Source organism: Carya illinoinensis, chromosome 10, assembly GCF_018687715.1.
Source record: "Carya illinoinensis cultivar Pawnee chromosome 10, C.illinoinensisPawnee_v1, whole genome shotgun sequence".
Classification (NCBI taxonomy): domain Eukaryota; kingdom Viridiplantae; phylum Streptophyta; class Magnoliopsida; order Fagales; family Juglandaceae; genus Carya; species Carya illinoinensis.
The window spans coordinates 358,515-382,312 of NC_056761.1; the positions used below are offsets into that span (position 1 = coordinate 358,515).

Genomic DNA, 23,798 nt, shown 5'->3' on the forward strand with positions numbered 1-23,798 from the left:
TTATACAGAGTCAAATGTAACTAACCTCAACTAACTCTATTGTAAACCAATGAAAACTATCCACGTATATATCAATCTATAATACATACGCTATTATCTATAAGTCTTTCGAACTTAAAGTTGGACCATTACAAATTCTATACTAAATAAGGTGTAAAATGATAAGTTTGATTATTTGGGTGGTGACGGTGGTCCAATATTACAAAATTTATAGTATAGTATAGTAATTCGAGGAGTTAAATGTGATTTTTCTCATAGTTTATTTATTTACTTAGAATTGAAAATTATGACGTTTTTGTACCTCCTAATATATATCACAATATGGTCTGATTTGAGTATCTCTTAAAGAATGAATTTTTAAAGCTATTTCCTCTCAGTTCAGAGCTCTCTTTTAGATAACGGCAAAGAAAGAGTGCTTCTCTTACACTATTTTTGACATGCCAACTGCTCGTCTTACCTATTCTCTTCATTCCTGTCTGGATAATCATGTTAGCTGGATCGCATCCATTTAAATAATAAATAAAAAATGGCACTGCGGGCATTAATCCCACGATCTTTAAAACCGATTCTCATAGAGTTGAGCTTTCACTGTATTTGTTCATTAAAAACTAAGAAAAATTGCTTTTGTAGTCTTGGGAATTGGATCCGTGCGTGCTTAATGGGAACGAGGTTGATCTCAGATGATCTCGGGCCTTGTGGTCTGCTAACTTGGCATATAAATATATATGGCAATGGCACATGTATTTGCTGCGTGTTTGTGAGAGAGAGAGAGAGAGAGAGAGAGAGAGAGAGAGGAGTGAGGGGAAGAATAGTAAAGTCGTAACTTGGTGTGTCATGTAAAGAGGGTGCTAGCATTAATTAGAGAAGAAGAGGAAAAGAGAAACATGCAGACGCAAAAGAGAGTTATAGTTGGCATTTTAAGGTTGGCTCAAGCATGCACCCAGGCCCGCCCCATCATGGCCGGGTTAGATGAACCAACGGAGTTGATATGTCTAAATTCCTAATCTTATATAGGTTTTTATTCTATATAAATAAAGTTGCGTACTAATCTGTATATTGATACTGATTTATTCATATTCAAAATGTAAATTAGTACTATTTTTAATAAAATTTATTTTTTGACAAATCACATTAGATTAGTACACATATTAATACACAATTGTGCTTATAACTAAATTTTTACTCTTACATCTACCCTATACTTACCACTAATTTAATTTGCTTAATAATATGATCTGTAAATCAAACATATAGAAATATGTAATAATGATGATCATAGAAGGCTAGCTAGCTAGCTTACTTTAGCCGAATGCTCGCATCGGTTATGTCGTTAAGCATTTTTACTCAAATCAGTGCGCATATCCGTATTTTTTTGCTCTCTGCGCTCGTGGAAGACCCAATGTGTGAGAGCTGAATCTCAAATAAAATATTCTTTAATTTCTTCATTTTTTATGGAAAAAAGAATATAAGTTATGATCTGAAATTTAAAAAAGAAAAAGAAAATCACATTATATTAATTGGCACAAATAATTTCCATTTAAGTTTTAGAGAAGATTAAATATCTAATTATTCCGCTCCACCTATTGTTTAGATGGTTTATTTTGAATTGCACAAAAAGGTAGTAATATGTTTAGCAAAATTCTCTCACACGCGCGCGCGCACACACAATACATAAATATCACGCAGCCTTGATGGAAAATGAGAAAACGAAAACGGAAAACAGGACCATAATTGATAGGAATTGTCCAAACTTGGTAACGCAGGTACAAAGTTGATATATTAGGCCATTACACGTATTAAACAATAAAAAGCTGTTGTTTCTTTATGTAAACGGCCCATGTGGGTTGTGGGCCCTTCGGAAACTATAGAACGGACTCCACGAAGACCTGCCTTCTAATTTCTTGATGCCATGTACACCTTGCAACTATCAATAACTATTCTGAATTATTGCCTTCTTCACAAGAGAATTTGTTGTCTGGGACCCATCCCCTCCCTTCTAAAGAGAGAACTTTCTTGCACACCTTTTTATTGTCTTTTGGACAGCCCCCCCCACCGAAGGCTACCGTCATTTTTTCTCATGACAAATACTCCCCAAATTAAGGGAACGTATAAGGTCGTGCAAGATAAGTTTGATGAGAGGTTGATTAAAATTAAAAAGGAATATTAATTAGGATCCAAAGGGAGCCCTATGAGGAATGCCTTTTCTTCTCCTTGCAGTAGAAGGAGGTGGAGGAGGCGTGGACGGGTAAATGTCTTGTTGTGCTCCTCCACGCAATTCTTCTTCTTCTCTTGATGACATTGGTCTCCTTTGTATCATCCCTTCCCTTCTTTCCATTGCTAGCTCTTCGCTCATAGCCTCTAACTTAAAGCTTGCATCCCCATTTCTCTTTATTCCCACAAGCTAACTCATTTTTTTTTTAATATATATATATAGCAGAAAAAAAAAACATTATTATATCAAGAGTCGATCCAAGGTAGCATTAATTAAAGAAAAGTAATAATTTTCCTGAACTAATGGCGAGATTATAGTCATGCTTATAAATTTGGTGGATCGATGGTGATGGCGATGGCGATAGGCTAATGATGATTAATATGTGGTTGCAGCACATGCTATGTATGTACATACAATATATACAAATGGGCGCGGTTGATTAATGTCAACGTATATGAATAATATGGTAGCTTGTAATCCTCACCAATGGTGTATGATAGGGATGGTGAGGGTGAGAGGTCTGTGAAAGTGGGCAATAAGGCATATATAGGTGATGGGTATGAACATAGGATGAGTTGTGAATGATGTTGATGATCGATGAGAACAATGTCATGATGAGATGAGAGATGGGAATATTTTAGAAAATCAATGCTAACCTTACAACCAAGTGAACAGAAACGAAATGGGTCCAACAGGCTCCTCCCACAGATTTCACATATGTGGGCAACCCCTTTCGCAGCTTTTGGCTGAGGTCTCTCATTCAGAAACAAAACTCTGGCACTATTTATCACATACGTCTGAACTCCACTTATATCCAATAACTTTTGAATCTCTGCGACCCTCACCACATCATGGTATGAAGATCTCCTTATCTACGAACAAAACAAAACCAAAAATAATGATCAATAAACTAAGAGTGAAAGCCATAAAATTATGCAGAACCCAAAAAAAAAAAAAAAAAAAAAAAAAAGGGAGGCGGCCAGATCATAAAGAAGAGTTACAGAAAATGATGGAAATGTGCGCTAACGCGCCTGCTACCTGAATGACTTGATGATCCTTGTGCCGTGAAGAACGGCAATAAAAGCAAAATGCATCGGCGCCATTGCAGTCTAAACAAAACATGTTGCATTCACTTCTTGCAGCATCTCCGTGGACCCGGCACACGGAGAAAAAAGAAGTGGTCAGCAGTGGCTCTAGCCATGGCGGTACCGACATTGCGTCCTGTTAAAAAAAAAAACAAAACCAGTAATATTGGAAAAAAGAGAAAGGAATTATATGATGCTACCCGTTCACAGAGAGAGAGATCAGAGAGAGAGAGAGAGAGGTGTTAGGAATAATTACTATTACCCTTATCAGAGCTGAATGTGTAACAATGGCCGGTATCTGAGAGAATGTAATTTGCTGCTGGCCTCTGGCCGGTTCAATGGATCATTGTAGATAGAAAGAAAGAAATCAAGAGAGACTCGCAGAGATGAAAATAGTCGGAGAGAGAGAGAAGATAAACGACCCACAACTTAGACTTGAAGAACACAACTATACGCTCAAGACTAAGGGCCAAAGTCTCGCAAACAAATGCGGCATCGCCTAGGCAGGCAAACGGCTGAGTGCAAATGTGGTGGCTGAAGTCCAACTACAGCCGTTGGATTAATAGACAGAGATAGGTGGGTTTGGCTCTTACGCTACTTTGCATCTTTCCTTGCGTCTCTACGTTGGCACGAGGTCGGCCACTTGGCTACGCATAAGCCCCAATAGCTGTTCACTCCAAAAAGCATCCACAACCCCCTTTCCTTTTTGCCACGTTTATTTACCTTCCACGCGGCAGTATCTTATTTGTCTCTTTGTACGTGGACCCCACACCTTACTTTCTGGTATTAGTAAATTATAGAACGGATTTGGTGTAAAAAAATTGGGGAATATTTTCTTCTCCTAATCCCAAGCTTGTGGAAAGTAGCTCGTGATGATGACCTCCTTATCACGAATGCTCGGCTTCCTCTAATAATAGCTGTGCTGTTGCATTATTTTTCCTTGGCAAAACTAATTCATTGGTAACGCTCTAAATTCTGAAGAAGAAGAAGAAACTAAAAAAAGAAGAAGAAGAAGAACTGTAGAACCATGTTTGTAACTTTAATGCACTATATTATAAGCACTTCAGAGCAGGCTTTTAAAACCTAAGATCACATATATTGACGGGCAAATGATTGAAGGGGTGTCCTTAACGCACATTTAGCAGTTTTTTATATATATTATATATATATGGTTTTAGGTAGCACGTCATATCAAAAGGAGATTAGTTTTTATGTTAAAACACTGAGTCATGATCAGCTATTAGACTATTGTGAGCACTAATAAATTAACATATATACAACACTTTGAATTAATATATAAAAACTATGAAATGCTGCCGGCTGCATCTTCTCTGTTATAATGGCATCCGGCATTTCAATGGAAATTGATCATGTGGTCATTCGGAACCTCACTAAAAGATTCACGATATTCCAGTACTTGACCAACTTATATATTGCATGGATTATTACATTTTACTTCCTCTAAATTACGACTTTCCAACTGTTAGGTCTCATTTCGTTACACAAATTATGGGATGAGATAAAATAAAATAAAAGTTAAATTAAATATTGTTAGAGTATAATTTTTTAATATTATTTTTATTTTGAGATTTTAAAAAATTAAATTATGTTTTGTATTTTATTTGAAAGTTTGAAAAAACTATAATGATTAAATGAGATGATACGGTATGTGAAAATTAAATAAACTAAACCTTAAAAATTTCATTTGATACTAAAGCATAAATTTGGATGCGATCATCCATCATTTAAGATTGTACCACGTTATACACTTTTTTTTTTTTTTATCCATATTAATCATTAGATTCTATTTATAATTCATGCAGCTTGTGTTTTGAACGAGGCACCAAATGATAATTTGGTCATTTGGATTTCACGTAAGAAGATGAATGACACATTAATTAAGGAGCTGAATTAATGTAATTGATCCATAATATAATTAGCACTTGAAAAGGTATGTACCATTAATGGAACATATATAATTTATAAAAAAAAAAAAAAAAAAAAACTTTAGAATTGGCAATGACATTTTGTACGTTGTTCCTAATTTGATTTGAAGGAAGGCTATCTAAAAAATGAAATATCAATTAAAGCTTATAATTTTACTAATAATTAGTGCAATCAATTCTGAGTGATAATTGACATGATCGCTGCTGTGTAGGCTTTTCTATCTCTACTCTATATTTTTAGCAATAATATTAATCGGCATGCAGCCTTGTGATTCATCATACAAGCAAGCTGCACTTTCTTCCAAGCTATTTCTTTTCTTTTTCTTGCAATCCAAGCTAGTCTTTTTTTTTTTTTTTTTTTTTTTTCCTTAAGAAAGGTGTTCATTTATACAGCGCCGAGACTGCATGCATATTAATTACGAAGTTAGCTGGGTGTGGCCATGGCAATGAGCTGATAAAACTAAAATAATAATGTGGTATATAATATTATTTATAATATATATTTGAAACTTAAAGCCATCATATTGTGGGTACGTACTAATTATTAATTAACTCTTAATTTGTAAGAAACTTAAGAGAACGTATAACTGATATACGGAATAATTTGAGAATTCTCAAAGTGATATATAGATCATCAATATGCATGAGAATTAAGGTACTGATGACGAGGTGCGATGGATGCGCATTGTGCAAAGAGCCCAAAGCTTTAATTCTACCTAGACAAATTAGCAGAGAATTAAGAAAAATAAATATTTCCTTGTGGGATATAACACATATATAATTTCAATGATGATCACTTAATTAATATATATAGATATATATATTTCCTTTTAATTAAGTACTATTTGAAATTTGTTGAATTGGTAAAAAAAAAAAAAACAATTATTAAGAATATAATTGATTAGCTGTTGAGGCACAATATATATTATTTAATGTTGGTTCCACAGAATGCACCGTAATTAATTAAGGCTCCAACGTACACCTTTATGTAGGAATCAAGGCTGGCAACATGTGAATTATCATAACACGCTCTCTTTCTCCCTATTTTTCTATGTAAAAATAGACGACGTTGGCTTTATGATTCATTCATTCAATCATAATCTTCGGTATTACTTTTAATTATTTTAAAAAATATGCTAATCCAACCCCGAAGATTAGAGGCATCATCGTGCATTGCTGCCACATGGCATGCAGACTTCCATGAAGTTGAGGATGATCTAGATTATAATTGTCGTCGTGGGTAAAATTATTTGAATCTTAAAAAAAAAAACATTTATATAATAATGCAAATTAAAAGACTTCTCAAATTTCAACTCAAACCCAACAACTAAAGGCAGGCATGGCAGGGTACGTAACATAGAATAAATCGGTGAGCAGTCGATGCATGGAGTGGAGGTAGCTGCATGTTTTTGCGGAGTGCTTCGTCATCTGACCTCATCTTAAGCCTGCAGCTAACGTAATATTAGCTAGCTAGGGACATGTGTGGTTGAACCCCAAAAAGTTATCAGGCGTTAACTCATGTATACATCATATATAATTTTAATTTGAATCATTTTTTTAATCCACAAATTAATTAAACGGGCAAACTGCATGCACCCTTCCTCTTTCAAGTTGTTGCGCATAGTATCACATGTTGACACCTAATTAATTCTATTACATCAAACTATTCTTAAGTTTCTTATTAATGTTTTACATATATATATATATAAATCTTCCTTATTATTCTGAACAGAATTTGAAAATTAATGGAAAATAATTTCCAAGGACTAGACCATATATATATTTATATATATAATGTATATGTGTCTCGGGCAGGCCGAAATACTCACATATATTACTAAAAACTAATTGGCTGTAATTCAGAAAATTTAAATATTATAAATTAATAATGCTAGCTATCACATCCAAACTAGATAGCAACATGAATGGTTGGCGTACCTACCACGAATTGTTATTAAATTAAACCAATAATGCAATTTAGGTTTCAATCATATATATAATGTACTATATTTAGGTTCAAATCTAAGGAGTTTTCCCTTTGGTCTTTTATGTCCTAAATCATTGGGCACTAAAATGCCGAAGAAATAATTACGTACCTAATTAGCTAGCCAGATATATATCCCTAGCTTCTTTGCCCCTATATTTACATCTTTAATTCATTTATTATGTACGTGTATATATATATTTATTTATATATATAAATGATGCTTGCAGTCATGAGTGTATATATATCGTGCAATCATCTTAAAAGAAGTGAATAAATACGAAAATTACATGAAAAAAATTAATTTTTTAATAATAAATCTTACTTTTTTTAAAATAATTATATGATACTTATACATTTCAAAACGATATATAGATCAACTTAATTATTTAAAATTATCTCAATACTCAATCTTGCTACCTAGCTAATAATTCTCCTCGATTACTCCGATCGCAATATAAGGGGTCAGGAACACAAAATGAAATAAAGTTGCTTAGATTTTAGTACCACGTAGCGGGATTGGATATGAACATTGACTTTCGTAAATCGTAAGCAAAGGTAAGGCTTTTGAGTTTTGAAATTTTTGTGGGTGAGGAAATTCAGAGAGAGAGAGAGAGAGAGAGAGCCGTTGACATGCGGGTGTCGGAAGTTAGAACGAGGCATCGGATCAGACCCACGGCCTTTTCTGAAATCCTAAGACAAACCCAAGAAGTAAGTCTTTCGGCCATGGATTGTTCAGCTCCAATCATTGGGCCCTTTAGACCCAATTTACAACTAGCCTCACGTGTTTGCACAATCCAAAAATCAAGCTTTTGGGAAAAATAAAAAATAAAAAAACAAGTAGAAAAAGGGAGAAATAACTTTTAGGACTCTTTTTGCTTACACTGACATATATAAGATGGATAAAAAATTTATGGATAATAATAAGATATTTCATAAATAATAATTAATAATAAAATTATTTAGATTAAAATATTTTATAAAATTTTGAGAAAGATAAGTGTTACAAACATAAAAATTATATAAAACTAAATTCATAAATTGATACATTAAATCTACTTTACAATAAAAATAATTTTATAATCTGACGTATTACATCAAGTAACGTCAATTTGTAGATTTACTTTTGTATAATTTATTTATGGCTATAATATTTCTTTTTTTTTAAAAAAAATGAGAAAAAAATATCGAATAAAAATTATAAAATTAAAATATTATTAGAATATATTAAAAAGGAAAAACTCTACTCGTCTTTTAGCAGTTCTCCATAAATTGAATCCAATAATTAGAAAGGATTAAATTAACTTCTTCTTCTTCTTCTTTTATCTTTTCTTTTTTAATTTTTTTTATGCCCATATAAAAATAAGAAAAATGTTAAAGGGACCGATGGGTTTTACCAATGAAATGAATTAATAGTGCATTTTTGTTGTATTTTTTAATACTATATAAAAAAAATAACAAAAATACATTATCAGTATATTTACATTGGATCCCTGTAAAAATAAAGCTACCAGATATTTACAAGTACGTAATGATTCTAATGAAACCGGTACAAGAAATCTACAATTAAAAGAGGGGTAGATGTGGTCAAGAAGCTTCCAAGGACCAAAACCATCCCCAATTTCTTCGCTTTTGTTCGTTCCTCAAGTTTGATCTGAACCCGTTAAAACCATAGACCCGAATATCTATTTCCCTTTATTTATTTTCATTTAAAATACTTGAGCCTTCTAAACTACGCACACCGCGTTGCGAAACCCAGAAATCTCACTCCAACAGAAAAGAGAAAATCGTTCGGATTATTTATTTATTTATTTTCGATATCTCCATTTATTCGGCGATCGAAGCCTCTCCTCGCTATGTTCAAGTTTTGGTATTGGCTTCTCTCCTTTGTTTTGCTATTTGTTTATTTATTTTGATTTTTACCTCTCTTCCTTTTATTGTTTTTGTGTTTTAGTTTCAATTAGATTAGGGTTTTTTCGAATATCCGATAGATTCATTTATTTCGCTTCGTTTGATTAAGCTTCTGCCCCCCTCTTTCGTTTAAATTTGTTGCTCTGATGCTTAAATTTTGGGCTTTTTTTCAGGTTTGTTATAAACTGAACCTGTTATATTTTTACTCAATTCTACTAGTACGATTTAGAGAGGTTTTATCTCTTGTATATCTTCTCGTGTACTTGGGATGTACCTATTCCTTTTAATACTACCGTTTACTTATATATATATATATGTTTACTCAATTTTGAATGTCAAGGTTTGCAGATCGTTTCTGGTTTTCAATCTTAATATTATTGGCGAACCTAGATCGAATGATTAGCATTTTATTAATTGTCAAAGGGTGTTTTTAGAACTGTTTTTAACGAGGCTTACTGAACTTTGTAGCGATCGAATAGTCGCCGACACTGCAGAATTACAAGCTAAAAAATACCTTTTGTTGTAATGGTACTGGTTTATGATGCAAAAGGCTCAATCAAATTTATGTTTTTCAAATACTACAGTTTGTCATTACGGGTCTTCAGGGTCCATATGTCCTGATCATTGTTATGGAGGGTATGGAATGGATGTTTTTTGACATTTTGAAGAGTGTGTTTGTTTATTTTTTATTTTTTATCTTTTTGGTTCCATTCTTGTAAAACTAGATTAAATAAGAGTCTTTCTTTGGGCGTCGTTAATACACTATAATGTCAGGCATTTTCTTGTTGTCTTGCCTCAAAATGGGTATCCAAAAAGAGCTGAAATTTTAAAAATTCAAGAGTGATGTAGTTCTAGAAGAGGACACTGTTGTGTTAATGATGGGTCTTCCTGCTTCTTATGAGAAGTGCCATACACTATCCTTTTTGCCATCATCTTTCTAACTCCTTTAATGTGGCATTTTATGAGTAGAAAATTATTTACATTCATTATCATCCAATCATTAGTTGCCACATAAAGGAATGTTGATTAAGGGGATGGTGGGTAGAAGTTTTTGCTTGTTATATATGCTTAATCCGGACATCTTGCAGTTAAGAACACAAATCATACGCCATTGGCAGTTTTCCTCTTGATCTGGAAATGTATATTGTCTTGCTTCCATTTAATAAGAATAAAGCTTGTTTCTTTAGTTGTATCTTATTTATTTAGAGCTCAAACTGTCTATTGCTGCAGGGGATCTCAGGATCAACAGTCCCAGTCGCGTCCACAGGGTGGTTCTTCTCAGTCCTGGTATCCTCCGTCCGTAGTTAGCTCCCCGAGTTCTTCTCGTCCAGGTACACCAGGTAGTACCTCCTCTGGAAGCTTCAGTTCACATAGGCCTACTGACAGGCCACAATCGCCATCACATGTGTCACCTGCTGAAGCTGCGGGCATTATTGCTGTTGTGAAGGATAAAAGGCATGTTCCTGTTACTTTAAACTACTGTTTTTTTCATATGTTCTATGTTATGTTATGTGCCAATTTCATTGAAAATACTTGTACTATTTGAAATATGGTGGCTTTTGAACTATACTAAGGACACTTTTCTTTATCCTTTCTACTTCGATTAGTATATACTTCTTTATTGAAGAAAAGGAATCTTGTAAGCATTCACCTTTGGCTTGAGTATCACAATTTCAATTCATCCAAATTTCAATTACATATATGGTGTAGGAAGCTAAAACCATATGCCAATAGGTTTCTGCTTCTTGTATTTTGTCATTGCCCATAAAGTTTTATCTGCATAATGCCTGTGTTTTTTCAGGGTTGTAGTCCAATGCATTATTTCAAAGTCTGAATTATCTTTTGGCCAAATAATAAGATTCTTGCTAGTTTTTTTTTTTTTTTTGGTTAATTGTTTTTACTGAAAAACTGAATTAAGTATGTGCTTGATTTACATTTATTTAATTTTTGGCATCAGGTGTCTGGGACAAAGTCCCGACAACTTGAAGTACATTTATTTGATGCATGTTTCTCTTAGTCACTTCAGTAGAGCACATAAGGATGGTCAACTCAATTGACTCGTCAAAAAGTTTTATTCTTAGATTTATAACTCTACTTCTATAGTTTCTGTTCTTTCCTTATTTTCTTGATAAATTTTTTAGTGTTGATGAGTTGCGGAAGCTGTTATCGGACAAGGATGCATACCATCAATTTTTACTTTCACTAGATCAAGTGAAAATTCAAAACAATGTAAGTTGTGGGCTATGCTCGTTAATCGTACAAATGTTCTTATATGTAGTTCTCTCGTATCTCACAAATCCTCTCAGATTTAGAATTTTTGCATGTTGCGTACTCTAGTTTGCAGCTGAAAGCTTCTAGTTAAGTATTTGTAACTGCAATAATTTACCATGGCTATTAAAAGAAATGTGTTCCTGCGGGGATTAATGAGAACTGTTAGTCCTTTGCACATTCCCCCTAAACCGTGTAAAGATCAGGGGCTTATCCAGATAATTGGCTTGCCCGTACCACTGGTTTTCGCTTTGATGAAACACACCAGTGTGCATGAGCAGAGATGTACTCTTTATACAGGTAGTGGGGTCATGCATACTCACGGGATGTTTTTTTTTTTTTTTGGGCTTAATTTTTAAAAATTCCATCACATCCAAATCCATATAGAGATATTTCTGACACTAACACCATTACACCATTATGATTTTTTGGGGTGGCAGTCCCTTCGTTAAATTTTGGGACTTTTGTTTGCTGTTATAACCTTTGGTTTTTCTTCAATCTGGTTGGGCCACGTCAAATGAAACTGATCTTTAGGTTTAAGTTACACATTATGATACAAGAATGTCACAAAGCAACATATTAGTCAAGTGTGTGAGGCGCAACTCATGGCTTCAACAATTGAAATATTTATACATGGTGTAATATGTCAAGATATTCCCAGGAATACCAATCCAGCCAAAGTATTAAAGCAAAGCATATCCATACACTGCAAATCAAGTTTCTGATTGCATACATGCATGACATAAGAAAAGATCAAGAAGCTTTGCTTATGTAATATTAGAAGAGTAATGCTAGATACAGTAGTAATGCTAGATACAGTCCTAGGGTGTGCAAGCCCCGCCCACTCCCTTTGAAAAAGAGAGGGGTCTACCATTAAAAAATTAGCTTTTTCATGTGGGTTCCATATTTATCCACTTTTTTCAAAGGGAGTGCCGAGACTTACACACTCTAGGACTGCAAATATTATTTTTCATATTTAGAATGGGTTGTTCTTATCGTTTCTTATTGGATGTTCGTGATGCATTTGTGGAATAATTTCATAGCTCTTTTGTTTCCGATATTTTAGCTCATCATCTCTTTCTAATCTTTTCCCCTCACCTGCTTTTATGGCCCATCAGCTAAGAGATGAACTTCGCAAAGAAACTCTACAGCTTGCCAGTGAGTGCTTTTCCTTTTCCCTCACCCAATTTATACACCTTTTAGGGAGAGAGATCCTAAATATCACCATCTTTTATATATCAGGGGATAACCTGGAGAAGGAACCACGGATGATGGAGCTTAGAACCCAGGTGTGTATATGATTATGGTCTCATCCTTCCTTGTATTGTTTAACAACAGGGAATGGGTTGAGGAACCTTATCGTCTTCATTTTATGTTACAGTGCAGAATAATTAGGACAACAGAGTTGGCTGCTGCTCAGGAGAAACTGAATGAGCTCGAGAGACAGAAGGAACAGAGTCTGAAATTCTATTCTCCTGCCTCCCTTCTCCAAAGGCTTCAAGGTATTCATCATAGTAAAAACTTGAGTTAGTCGTACATTGTTAGTTATCCCTTGCTTATGGCTCAAGCTCGAGTTTATTTGTGTAATGCATGTATTTTTATTTTTTGGACTAGCAAGAAATACCTGTAGTAGAGTTGTTTTCCTAAGTATGTGCCTATTGTTTCAGAGGCAATGAACAAGACTGAGGAGGAATCTGAAAACCTGCACAGACAGGTCATAGATAGGGAGATGGAATTTGGGGCCTTCGTCCAGAAATACAAGAAGCTCCGTACTACTTACCACAGGCGAGCACTTGTACAACTTGCAGCCAAAACGTCGTCAACTGATTGAATTGACATGAATTGTTGTATACTTGAATGTTGAGGAACATCACTTTCTCGATTGTTCATTGTATGAAATTGGTATAATTCGTTTTCATCTGTACAAGTTATTGCTATACATCGTTACGCCAGTTCTTGTTGCAACGAGCCCTGTTAGGTCTATATATTTGCAGTCATAAATGACGCAAACGATGCATATTTCTTTTGAAAAAGATATTAATTTGTTTTTAATAGAAATTCTATATTTACTTACCTGAGCTTTCTATTATTGTAAATATCAATTATTAAAGACATTACTACTCTCCTCTCCTTGTCGTATCTGCTCTGGAGTCTGGATGCTTATCATATGCCAAATTTAAAATAAATAAATAACAAAAACAAATTAAAATTTTATCTCACGCTTGCTTGTAGTTGCGTTGATTGGGAAACCAAAATGGGTTTTGCCCATCACCAAAACCAAAATGTATTTTACGTATCAAAAAACTTGAATATACTATTACATTTATGTACACAATGAAATTCCAAGAAGCCAAAAACATTGGAAGAAATCTTAAACAAATTTCCTGTGAATATCACCCCATCTGGCTCCGTGAAGAATTAGACTGGAGGGCATTGTTCAACTCTTCATCACTATCCCACCTCTTAACCTGGACGATAGGATAAGAGAAGCTTTCTTTTATAAGCAGTCAGATAAAAACATTTATAGGAGCCAAAACATAATATATGATAACCAAACATAAACTGGAAACGGGAGTTTTTGAAGTTACCTCTGTTACTTAGGTGCCTAAATAATCTTCAATTTTGGACATGAGCATCTTATCCCTATCACCACACAGCAAGTTAAAGACAGATCCCGTTGCAATAACTAAAGCCAGTCCGTTATCTATTTCACATCTTAACCGTTTTCTCTGAAAACATTTACAAACAAGAAATATAACTTTGTTAGTTATACTATTAATGGAGTGATGTAAGCACTCCACTTTTAGGGTCATGCCCTTGCTGACAGGAATCCTGGACTACATGACTTTGTTATTCGGTCCAACCGTCCTGATTATATGTATTCTGCATGGCAGCAAAAGCTAAAGCACTGACGCAACTAAATTTTGCTTAGAGCCAAGCCAGCCAAGTATTGTGAAGAAGACGTCTGTCCTGATGTATGAACTCACCCTAGCGGCCAAATCGCCCAGCCCTACCAATCCTATGCAAGTACACCTAGTAATCTAGCTCTGAGGGAGTTTCATGTTTCACCGGAAGATCATAGTTGATAACCAGATTAACTTACAAAAAAGTAGTACTTCAGGATGTTAAATTTCAAGCACTCACTAAGTATATTGACGACAGTAATAATTTCACAGATATTGTACACGAGGGAGGGACATAGGGCGAGATAGGAGGGAGGAGAGCACCTATTGCTGGTCAAATCCTAGGGCAAGGAGATCGGTTGATATAAGAACTTTAAGTTATTTTGAACTCTTGGACTATTTTGTCTCTGTCTTGGGGACTGACAGCACCTTGATGGTAGTAACTGCATAACCAAGGTCAAGAAGTGCCTTATGCAAGATGCTAGCACTATTTCTCGTGCGTACAATTATTATTGTCTGCCCCAAGTTCTCTCCCAACTCGAATTTAATCACTAGAGTCTAGGTGCGTTCATCAGGACAATGTACTTTGTACTGCTTCACAGCCTCTAAAGATAACTCTTCTTTCTTGACAAAAAGTTGATTGTAATCTTTGACCATCCTTGATACAAAATTTTTCACGGTTTCATTAAATGTAGCAGAAAACAGAAGAACCCGAGAACAACTTGGTTAAAGAAGTTAAGTACGTAGTCTACTATTAGTTGTTAATCAATATAATTTAAACCAACAAAATATCAGGGAAACTAAAACTTGCATAGGCCATACTAGCCTATGTCGACATAACTAGTAGCATAATTATTTTTGCACGATCACTATCTGCAGATAAATCAACCATAACTTCGTATTTAATTGGATTTAAACATTATCAAAAGCATAAATTTACCTCAGCTAGCATGTGATCAGCCTCTTCAAAAACAAGAGTCTTGTCAGAACTAACTCCCAATTTCCTACTGGACATCCACTTCCTGATTGTACCGGGAGTTCCAATGACTACTTGTTCTGAGACAGATATTGGTACGTAATTTTTGCCGTCCATAGGCACCTGACACTCCGAATTTATACCTGTTTATTTCCCCATTTTCCGGAGAACTTCCAAATTCTGCCAGATTTGCACCATTAACTTTGTTAAGATATGTTACACAAAAAAATGCAAATTAGTAAGTTTTCTGATCTTATTTTGCTATATTGTACTGATCCTTAGAAATGTAAAGTATTGTCTTCATGCAAGAGTAGATACACTATGGTTAAAAATCATTAAATTCAACAAGCACATTGGTTTAACTTTCAAAGAGACCAAAGCATTTCATGTAAGGTTGTTTTCAGTTTGTTGAGATTTGAAAATAAAGATGCAGAAAACAAATATGATAATGTTCTTCCAACAAAATTCCTGCACTTTCAAGAGATACCATCAAAATAAATATTAAAAAAAAAAATCAAACCAAGCATCAAGCATAAACAAATTTAGAATGTAAAGAGATTAAAACTTGACATGAATAGCCAACTCTCACTTAGGACAGACAGAAAGTGCCTGAGGAGCCATCAGCTTCGGATCAACGCGACTCAACATCCCGAGGACAAAGCAAGTAGTCTTACCAGAACCATTATGTGCCTGAGCTATCAAATATTTGTACGGAGGAGTTTAAATTATGGGCAAGCTGATCGCTTGAATTTTACTTGGCTTCTGAAATTTCATCTCCACATGATACAAGCCCTTCAAATGCTCTGGTGACAAATTCAAATCCTCGAAAGTAGCCGCAGACGTATATGGCGTTTCACCCGTGGTGACCTTCATCAAAGCATTGTACTTTACACTCCACTAAAATTCAATCTAATTGCCTTTAAAAAAGAAGCAAAATAACTTCAAAGATTCATTCAAAAAAAAAAAAAATAGAAAAAAAGGTGGGGATAACGAGAGAAAATTATCTTTGAATTTGGGCCCAGCTCCGAACACCTAATCTAAAATACCCCGGCCCAAATCTAATAAACCCATCATAGCAATATATAGCACCATGCGAAACCAGCCCAACACCTCCCTGCCATGTCAAGCCAAGCCGAAACCTCGCGCAAAAACAAATCAATGGGGAGCAGTAAGAGCAACAAGGAAAAAAAGTCTTCGTCCTCGAAGACACGCAGAAGCAGACCGCCCGATCGCTCGGAATCCGAGTCCGAGTCTCAGTCCTACGACTCCTCTCCGGACCCGCGAGGCTCCGGAAAGCGCAGGGACAGAATCGGCGGCAGAATACGTCGGGGCTCTTCGCGTAATCGGGACTCCGAAGACGAAGGTGATTCCTACGGCAGCGACGATGAACGTGGGCAAAGCAAGAGGAAGAAGAGATCCTCCAGAAATATCACGGAAGAAGAAATCACGGAGTACTTGGCTAAGAAGGCGAAGAAGAAGGTTTGTAATTTTTGCCCGCACCTCTATTTCTGCCCTCGTCGTTTTGGCCTTTTTTGATTTCTTGATTTTACCTATTCCTTCTTTTTAATTGGCTAGGCAATGCGAGCTGCGAAGAAGTTGAAGGCTCAGACGGTCTCTGGTTATTCGAATGATTCGAATCCCTTCGGTGATTCCAACCTCAACGAGAAGTTTGTTCCTTTTCTCTGTTGCTTTAAATTTCTTCATTTGGATACTTGCCTTGCTCATGGTTCCAATTGAACTCTCAACTTTGTGCCATAGTGGAAAGTTATACTTAACGATAATCTGCAACTTTTAAGCATAAGGTTATGTGCCTGGAAACATTTTTCGGACTAACCTCAGTCATTTTATTAACAATGAAGAAGGAAAAATAACTCTTTTATGCATTTGAATTTAATTTTGATTATCTTTCTGTCGGGGGCCAGGCTTCTATAGTGGAGATTGGTAGGTGCAAGACTAGGAAATGTGAAATTAAATTGGGGGATCTCAATACGAACTCGAATTTTTTTTTTTTTTTATAATTTTTTTTTTTATGAATAAACAAGTTTTATTGATCAAGAAACGGATGGCAAAAGCCAGTATTACAAGAGGCAAGATGCCTAAACTAAGTAGGCACAATAGTTTTTTTTATAATAAAAATCTATTTGCAAACATATTTTATAACACACCCAACACATCACAGAAGTAGGCCCAACAATTATGAAAAATTATTGGTGTTTAACATTTTTATAAGTACAATGGGTTCCATAATAACTGGTGTGTTGACACACTAGGCTTACTAGTAGCAAAACTCGTGTAGGGGTAAGTTTGACAGAGTTTCCAATTTTTTTTCAGCATTGATTTTAGAAAAATGATATTTGCAGCCCTAGGGTGTACAAGTCCCGCCCACTTCCTTTGAAAAAAGTTACTAAATCTGAGACCTGCATGAAAAAATCATTTTTTAATGGTGGACCAAACTTTTTTCCAAAGGGAGCATGCAAGGCTTGTACACCCTAGGACTGTATCCAGAATTACTCTTAATTTTATGACTATAATGGCAAAATTTGTTGATTGAGGAATGAGGAATTGTTTTTATTGTACTTATAATGTGGCAAAAGTATGGGCATGGTTGTATGTTATTGACTGTTGTTATTTACGATCCAAAATTTATTGTCTGGAGATTAAAATTGGTTTTCTTATTTATCTACTTTTTCCTTTGGGTGGGTTGAAACTGCTTCTGATATGCATGTTAACCATAGGAATACAATTCGTATCTTATGTGAATTGACTAAACTAGTGATCTCATACATGATGAATTGACCGTATAGAGTAGTGGCAAAGATTTGGTTCTTGTGTAATGAATACATTTGACTTCATATGTTTGATCATCAGATTTGTGTGGAGTAAGAAGATTGAGCGTGATGTTTCCCAAGGTGTACCGCTAGATATGTTTTCAGTCAAAGCTGAGAAAAAGAGACAGAGAGAGAGGATGGTACGAATTTTACTCCAAGTTTGCTTCACTGAATGTTATTCACATTTTGATGCATTCATTTTCATTATGATTCTCAAGCCTTTGGTGGTCTTTGTTAAGACTTTTTATGGTGGTGACTAGTTACCTCTCTGTCAACAATTGTTGAAATTTTTTGAATAACTATCAGAAGGGGCATATTAGGATTTAGATGACTATTTTTTTAAGTGTTCAGACTTTTATTGAAGAGTACAAAGGCTTACCCAAGTACATGGGATGTCGACGAGAGAAAAAACCTAATTAGGAATTGGAAGAGATACAAGGAACTCATGAAAACGCAACCCATTAAAATCTATAGCAGCTGCCCAAAGGAACAAAGTATTGAATAAGAAGGTTAAGCTCTTCCATCATCCTCTCACAGTCCGCAAAATTTCTATTCTTCTTTCCCCCCAAGTACACCTCACTAGGAGTATTTAGAAGACTATAAACATGGAAGTTCTAATTTGGGTTATTAATATTTCAAGTAGCAGGGGGAAGATGAAGGAATGGTTGAAAATTTTTAGTATTGTTACTTTTTAAATACTGATTTTATTCCCACGTTTTTATAAACTTAGGTGTAATTTTGTGCAAAATATGGATTTATTATATATGCCTTTTCAACTTATCAAAAGATATATGCCTTTTCAGATGTAGATTTGCATTGTTGAGGGTAGATAAGTCTCAATCTTGGGTTTTGGATTTAAGATTTATTATTGACAACGGACAACTTGAGGAAAAGGAGGGTGATCATTGTAGATTGGTGTTGCATGTGTAGGAAAGGGGGGGGGGGAATCCGTAGACCATCTTTTACTGCACTGTGAGGTAGCTCGAGGATTATGGAATGAGATATTGAGTCAACTAGATTTGGGCTGGGTAATGCCGGAGACAGTGGTGGCGGTGTTAGCTAGTTGGACAGATTTGAGAGGCATTCAACAGATCAAGGCTATATGGAAGATGATCCCCATTTGTATAATATGGTGTGTATGGCAAGAGCATAATGAACGAACCTTTGAGGACAAAGAGAGATCTATGGAGGAACTAAAAGATTTCTTTTTTAGAACTCTTTGTAATGGCAGTTAATTTTAATGGCCAAAATTTACATGAGTTTCTTGTATCTATTGAGCCTACGTAGTAGGGCATTCATTGTACTGAACAGGGCTTTTGCCTATTCTTTTCATTAATATACTTTGATTTTACTTATCAAAAAAGATTTATTACTGAATTTTCTTGGTGACTTGAGTAGGAATTTAGGCTGTGTTGAGCTATCTTGGTTTGAGTCGAGTATTTCACAAGTGGCAGCAATGTGGAGAATGGCTCATGTATGTGTTGGTGTATTTGGTGGGAGAGTAATAATAGAAGCTTCAAGGATTGCGAGAGAGAAATGGATGAGCTTAAAGTCCCTCCATAAAAAAAAAAAAATAAAAAAAAATAAAAAAATAAAAAAAAAAAAACTCAGGATCTGCTTCATATTGATGTGATCTATGCATTGGTACTGCAATAACTTTCTATTTCACTGGTACTTTGTTATATTTACTTAAATTCTTAATGCAGGCTGAGATTGAAAAGGTGAAAAAGCGAAGGGAGGAAAGGGCTATTGAAAAAGCACAACATGAGGAAGAAATGGTACATTGGATTGCATTATACCTCAATAGTTTTCTTCTCAAATTTATTGGCAGATAGAATTTGTGTCTTGTTTCTTCTTTACTTAAACTTGGTTGACGTTCAGGTGTGATAAGGTTTGGTAATTATTTTGTTCCTGCAGGCAATTTTAGCCAGAGAACGTGCCCGGGCTGAATTCCAGGACTGGGAGAAGAAGGAAGAAGAGGTGTGGTGCTGAGCCGTCATCAGTATTTTTTTACCTTGTCCTTCCTTTGGCATACTTGTTTGATCTCTCTTCCAACTGCCATATGAGTGAAACATTTTCATCTACAGTTTCATTTTGATCAAAGCAAAGTAAGGTCAGAGATTAGATTGCGTGAGGGGCGTACCAAGCCTATTGATATTCTCTACAAGCAACTCAATGGCTCTGATGATTTTGATATAGAAATAAATGAACCATACATGGTTTTCAAGGTAAATATCCCTTTTTGTTCTGAGGTTCCAGTTTTTCTCTGTGTGGGATTGTTAGCTGGAAGGGAATTCTTCTTTTTGTTTAGTTTTTTGCATCTCTTGTTGTTATTAATTACAAGCAGTAAGTCTCAAATTACTATTTTTATTTTATCTATATCTACTATTGAAATTGGCATTTGACATCTATGATGGTGCAGGGCCTGACAGTAAAAGAAATGGAAGAGCTTCGTGATGACATCAAAATGCATCTGGACTTGGACAGGGCAACACCAACACATGTAGGGTACTGGGAGGTATCATTCTGTTCCCTTTGCTGTGCCTGTTTAGTGGCTTTCTAGTCCTTAAGAGTGTGTTTGAATAACTTTTCCAATATATCTTTTTCATCTTTCCTTTGAGTGTGGTTATATTATCACTCCAGATGTGAATCAAGACCATCCCCATAAATTTAAAAATCTGCGTGCATGTGACATGGGAAAATTTCATGTCCAGTCATGTGTGCCTTGTTGTTCCGCTGATCTCCTGTCATAGGGCTTGACAGATATGTCACAATAGTCCCAGAAGTCGGGGCCTTGAGGTTTGGCGGATTTTAGAATACTCTAGGACTTCATTTGGTAGGTTGATGATGATGGAAAAGGATACTCCGATGAAGTAGCATCTGCTTCTATTGGCGTGATAGTTGAATTTCCATGCATGATTGACTTGATTATTGGCATTGTTTCTGATGGAATTATCCATTAGGCCATTGCGCAAAAACTATAAATGCAAAAGTTAGAAGAGCATGGCTTTAAATGACCTATGTAAGGATTTTTATATTTGGTTGGGCAACTGAGAAATGTCTGATATGCGCAATTGAACAGGCACTTTTGGTGGTCTGTGACTGGGAGCTAGCTGAAGCTCAGAAAAAGGACGCGCTGGATCGTGCTAGGGTTCGTGGGGAAGAACCTCCTGTTGAGTTGCTTGCTGAAGAGAGGGGTTTGCATTCCAGTATTGAAGCAGATGTCAAGAGTCTCTTGGAAGGAAAGACTTATGTGGAACTAGAGGCATTACAGTCCCAGATTGAGTCACAGATGCGTTCTGGGACGGCTAAGGTAGTTGAGTACTGGGAGGCTGTTCTTAAACGCCTTCATATATACAAGGCTAAGGTATCTATCATCAGACCTTATTCAATGTCGTTGTATCTTATATAAGTTATAAGTTCGACCTTACTGGTTGTTTGCTTGCATATGCAGGCTTGTTTGAAGGAAATTCATGCTAAAATGTTGCGCAAGCATCTGCAACACCTTGAGCAACCTTTGGAGGATGAAAATAAATCAGAGTCTGATCCTGATTTAGGACTGAAAGAGGACAACACTGAACATGATGTTGATGGTACGCACATGATGTCATTTGTCTCCATTTACATATGCTATTGCTCCTCTGAGGGTGGACTCACGATTTTTCCTGCATAGATGCTCAAGCATTCTCTCCAGAACCCATGAAAGAAGAGACTTATGAGGATGAACAAGAGGCTGGTTCATTTTCCCCAGAACTGTTGCATGGTGATGAAAATGAAGATGCAATTGACCCTGAAGAGGACAGGGCTACGCTTGTAAGTTTACTTGGGCAATGCAATCATTATTCAATTATGAGCCTGTGACTCAAAATCAGCTCCACAAAAAATGCATGTTAGAATGTCTATAGAACAATTTACTTTTTAAGTGCATGTAAATAAATTTCTTCTTTGAGACAACCAAATAAATGCTTCGGTAAACTCACAGGAACTGAAACGTATGGCTGTTGTAAAAGAACAACAAAGACGAATTCAAGAAGCTTTGGCATCAAAGCCAGCCCCACCCGAAGATAATTTTGAGCTGAAGGCCATGAAAGCTATGGGAGCCACTGAGGAAGGGGATGCAGTTTTTGGATCTGGCGCTGAGGTGAACCTGGACTCTCAGGTGGCTTTTCTGGCAATTCTTCCCCATCATCTTTACCTTAATATTGTAAAAACCTTGAAGAAAATGAAGACCTGTTTGACCACATTACTCTCATTTCTCCTATGAAGTCTTGTGATCTTATAATATGGATGCAGGTATATTGGTGGCATGACAAATACCGACCAAGGAAGCCAAAATATTTCAATCGTGTTCACACCGGATATGAGTGGAATAAGTACAATCAGACTCACTATGATCACGACAACCCACCTCCCAAGATTGTGCAAGGCTATAAATTTAATATATTTTATCCAGACCTTGTTGACAAGACAAAGGCTCCAGTTTACACACTTGAGAAGGATGGGAGCAATGGTGAGACATGTATTATAAGGTTCCATGCAGGGCCACCTTACGAGGACATCGTAAGTTTCCTTGATCTGGTGGTTTACATTAATATTATTGTTGTAAATCCGTGGATGATGATTGTTTCATATGCTAATTGCACCGAGTCGTCAACTCATATTTTTGCAGGCTTTTCGTATTGTAGACAAGGAATGGGAATATTCTCATAAGAAGGGCTTTAAATGCACATTTGAACGTGGGATTTTGCATGTATATTTCAACTTTAAACGCTACCGCTATCGTAGGTGACGTGTGGCTAGTTTTGCTACTTATTCATCTGAAGCTTCAAAACTGCCTGTGGTGAGACTTGAGATTTCTCTTTATGTACTTCCGAGTTCAAAAGTAATCAATCATCCATTAGTGTTGCGGAAACCTTCCCATCACTTTGCATGTTACATAATATTCTTTGTTGTAATATTGTTATAATTATTACGAGATTATCTTTTTGTTAATAAATTCCTGTAAATAATTTTTTTTTTTTTTTTTTTAAAAAAAGATAGTTGACAATAGTCATAAGGCCTTGTTTGAGTAATATGCTCATGGACTTTTGTGAGGCCACATCATTATTAAACAGGTTTAAGCTGATGGTTTGGGCTCATCTTATATAAGAAGTTCTAAGCCCAATAGGTCGAGGTTTCAGGCTGTGTTGCGTAAAATGAATTAATCAATTTTTTTTTTTTTTATTCTTTATAATAAGACTGCCAAAGTTAAGCTGTTTCACTTTAATCACTTTTTTTCCTCCTTTTATAAAATATTTAAAGAAAAAAGGAAAGACGTTATTTATAATATTTGAATGTAAGCAATTATTAGGCCAAGCTATTACTTATATATATTTTTCAAAGAATTCGACTTTCAACAATAGATGTAATTTAGAAAAATGAAAACTTTACGCCATGGTCTCATTCTACTACTATTTCACTATTAGAAGGTGATATTGTCCATGAACTTTTAATTTTTTGTTAAATTAAAGAATGATTCAAATATCATAAAAAGTACTACATTTTACATGGTGGAATGAAAGTCTTTAAAATGCCTTCGTCTTAAAAAAATTGATCACATTCGCTTGAAAAAACTTGTGTTGATTTATTTCGTGCTTTTATATGCTTACCGTAAAACTTGTCATCCCTGTCTCCTGGGGCTGCGGG

At 35.4% G+C, this 23,798-nt stretch overlaps 3 protein-coding genes and 1 long non-coding RNA gene across 6 annotated transcripts; 2 read left to right on the forward strand and 2 right to left on the reverse strand.

Annotated features, from left to right (window-relative positions):
- Window positions 1-1,709: 1,709 nt before the first annotated feature.
- On the reverse strand, window positions 1,710-3,886 carry LOC122278274 (protein RGF1 INDUCIBLE TRANSCRIPTION FACTOR 1-like). Of its 2 annotated transcripts, XM_043088441.1 has the most exons (4): window positions 3,560-3,873; window positions 3,251-3,433; window positions 2,869-3,084; window positions 1,710-2,401 (listed from the first exon to the last, which is right to left on the reverse strand). In XM_043088441.1, the coding sequence occupies exons 2-4, from the start codon at window positions 3,425-3,427 to the stop codon at window positions 2,168-2,170; spliced, it is 627 nt and encodes a 208-aa protein (XP_042944375.1). In that variant the 5' UTR covers window positions 3,428-3,433; window positions 3,560-3,873; the 3' UTR covers window positions 1,710-2,167. The 2 variants fall into 2 exon arrangements, with proteins under 2 accessions (XP_042944375.1, XP_042944374.1); XM_043088440.1 differs by lacking the exon at window positions 1,710-2,401 and having other exon boundaries at window positions 2,409-3,084; window positions 3,560-3,886.
- Window positions 3,887-8,785: 4,899 nt separating this feature from the next.
- LOC122279001 (vacuolar protein-sorting-associated protein 37 homolog 1-like) lies at window positions 8,786-13,479 on the forward strand. The gene is made up of 7 exons (XM_043089241.1): window positions 8,786-9,097; window positions 10,369-10,593; window positions 11,280-11,367; window positions 12,525-12,564; window positions 12,649-12,695; window positions 12,788-12,908; window positions 13,074-13,479. The coding sequence occupies exons 1-7, from the start codon at window positions 9,084-9,086 to the stop codon at window positions 13,235-13,237; spliced, it is 699 nt and encodes a 232-aa protein (XP_042945175.1). The 5' UTR covers window positions 8,786-9,083; the 3' UTR covers window positions 13,238-13,479.
- A 33-nt stretch (window positions 13,480-13,512) lies between these two features.
- Window positions 13,513-16,400, reverse strand: LOC122279002. 2 transcript variants are annotated; one of them, XR_006229418.1, is made up of 4 exons: window positions 15,875-16,400; window positions 15,250-15,465; window positions 13,995-14,135; window positions 13,514-13,874 (listed from the first exon to the last, which is right to left on the reverse strand). It is a non-coding gene; the product is annotated as an uncharacterized LOC122279002 (long non-coding RNA). The 2 variants fall into 2 exon arrangements; XR_006229417.1 differs by having other exon boundaries at window positions 13,513-13,874; window positions 15,250-16,400.
- On the forward strand, window positions 16,395-23,135 carry LOC122279000 (cactin). The gene is made up of 13 exons (XM_043089240.1): window positions 16,395-16,764; window positions 16,861-16,952; window positions 18,154-18,253; window positions 19,820-19,891; window positions 20,031-20,093; window positions 20,201-20,341; window positions 20,536-20,631; window positions 21,196-21,480; window positions 21,568-21,706; window positions 21,787-21,926; window positions 22,096-22,272; window positions 22,407-22,673; window positions 22,783-23,135. The coding sequence occupies exons 1-13, from the start codon at window positions 16,405-16,407 to the stop codon at window positions 22,900-22,902; spliced, it is 2,052 nt and encodes a 683-aa protein (XP_042945174.1). The 5' UTR covers window positions 16,395-16,404; the 3' UTR covers window positions 22,903-23,135.
- The last annotated feature ends 663 nt before the right edge of the window (window positions 23,136-23,798 follow it).

What these genes read in the sequence shown, in the direction of transcription:
- LOC122278274 (XM_043088440.1), bottom strand. Translation starts at nt 3,427, where the DNA reads ATGTCGGTACCGCCATGGCTAGAGCCACTGCTGACCACTTCTTTTTTC. An exon ending in AGGATCATCAAGTCATTCAG is followed by an intron (nt 3,085 to 3,250) that starts GTAGCAGGCGCG and finishes TTTTGTTCGTAG; the next exon opens with ATAAGGAGATCTTCATACCA.
- LOC122279001 (XM_043089241.1), top strand. An exon ending in AGAAACTCTACAGCTTGCCA is followed by an intron (nt 12,565 to 12,648) that starts GTGAGTGCTTTT and finishes TTTATATATCAG; the next exon opens with GGGATAACCTGGAGAAGGAA. An exon ending in TGATGGAGCTTAGAACCCAG is followed by an intron (nt 12,696 to 12,787) that starts GTGTGTATATGA and finishes TTTATGTTACAG; the next exon opens with TGCAGAATAATTAGGACAAC.
- LOC122279000 (XM_043089240.1), top strand. Translation starts at nt 16,405, where the DNA reads ATGTCAAGCCAAGCCGAAACCTCGCGCAAAAACAAATCAATGGGGAGC. An exon ending in AGAGACAGAGAGAGAGGATG is followed by an intron (nt 18,254 to 19,819) that starts GTACGAATTTTA and finishes TTCTTAATGCAG; the next exon opens with GCTGAGATTGAAAAGGTGAA. An exon ending in CACATGTAGGGTACTGGGAG is followed by an intron (nt 20,632 to 21,195) that starts GTATCATTCTGT and finishes GCAATTGAACAG; the next exon opens with GCACTTTTGGTGGTCTGTGA.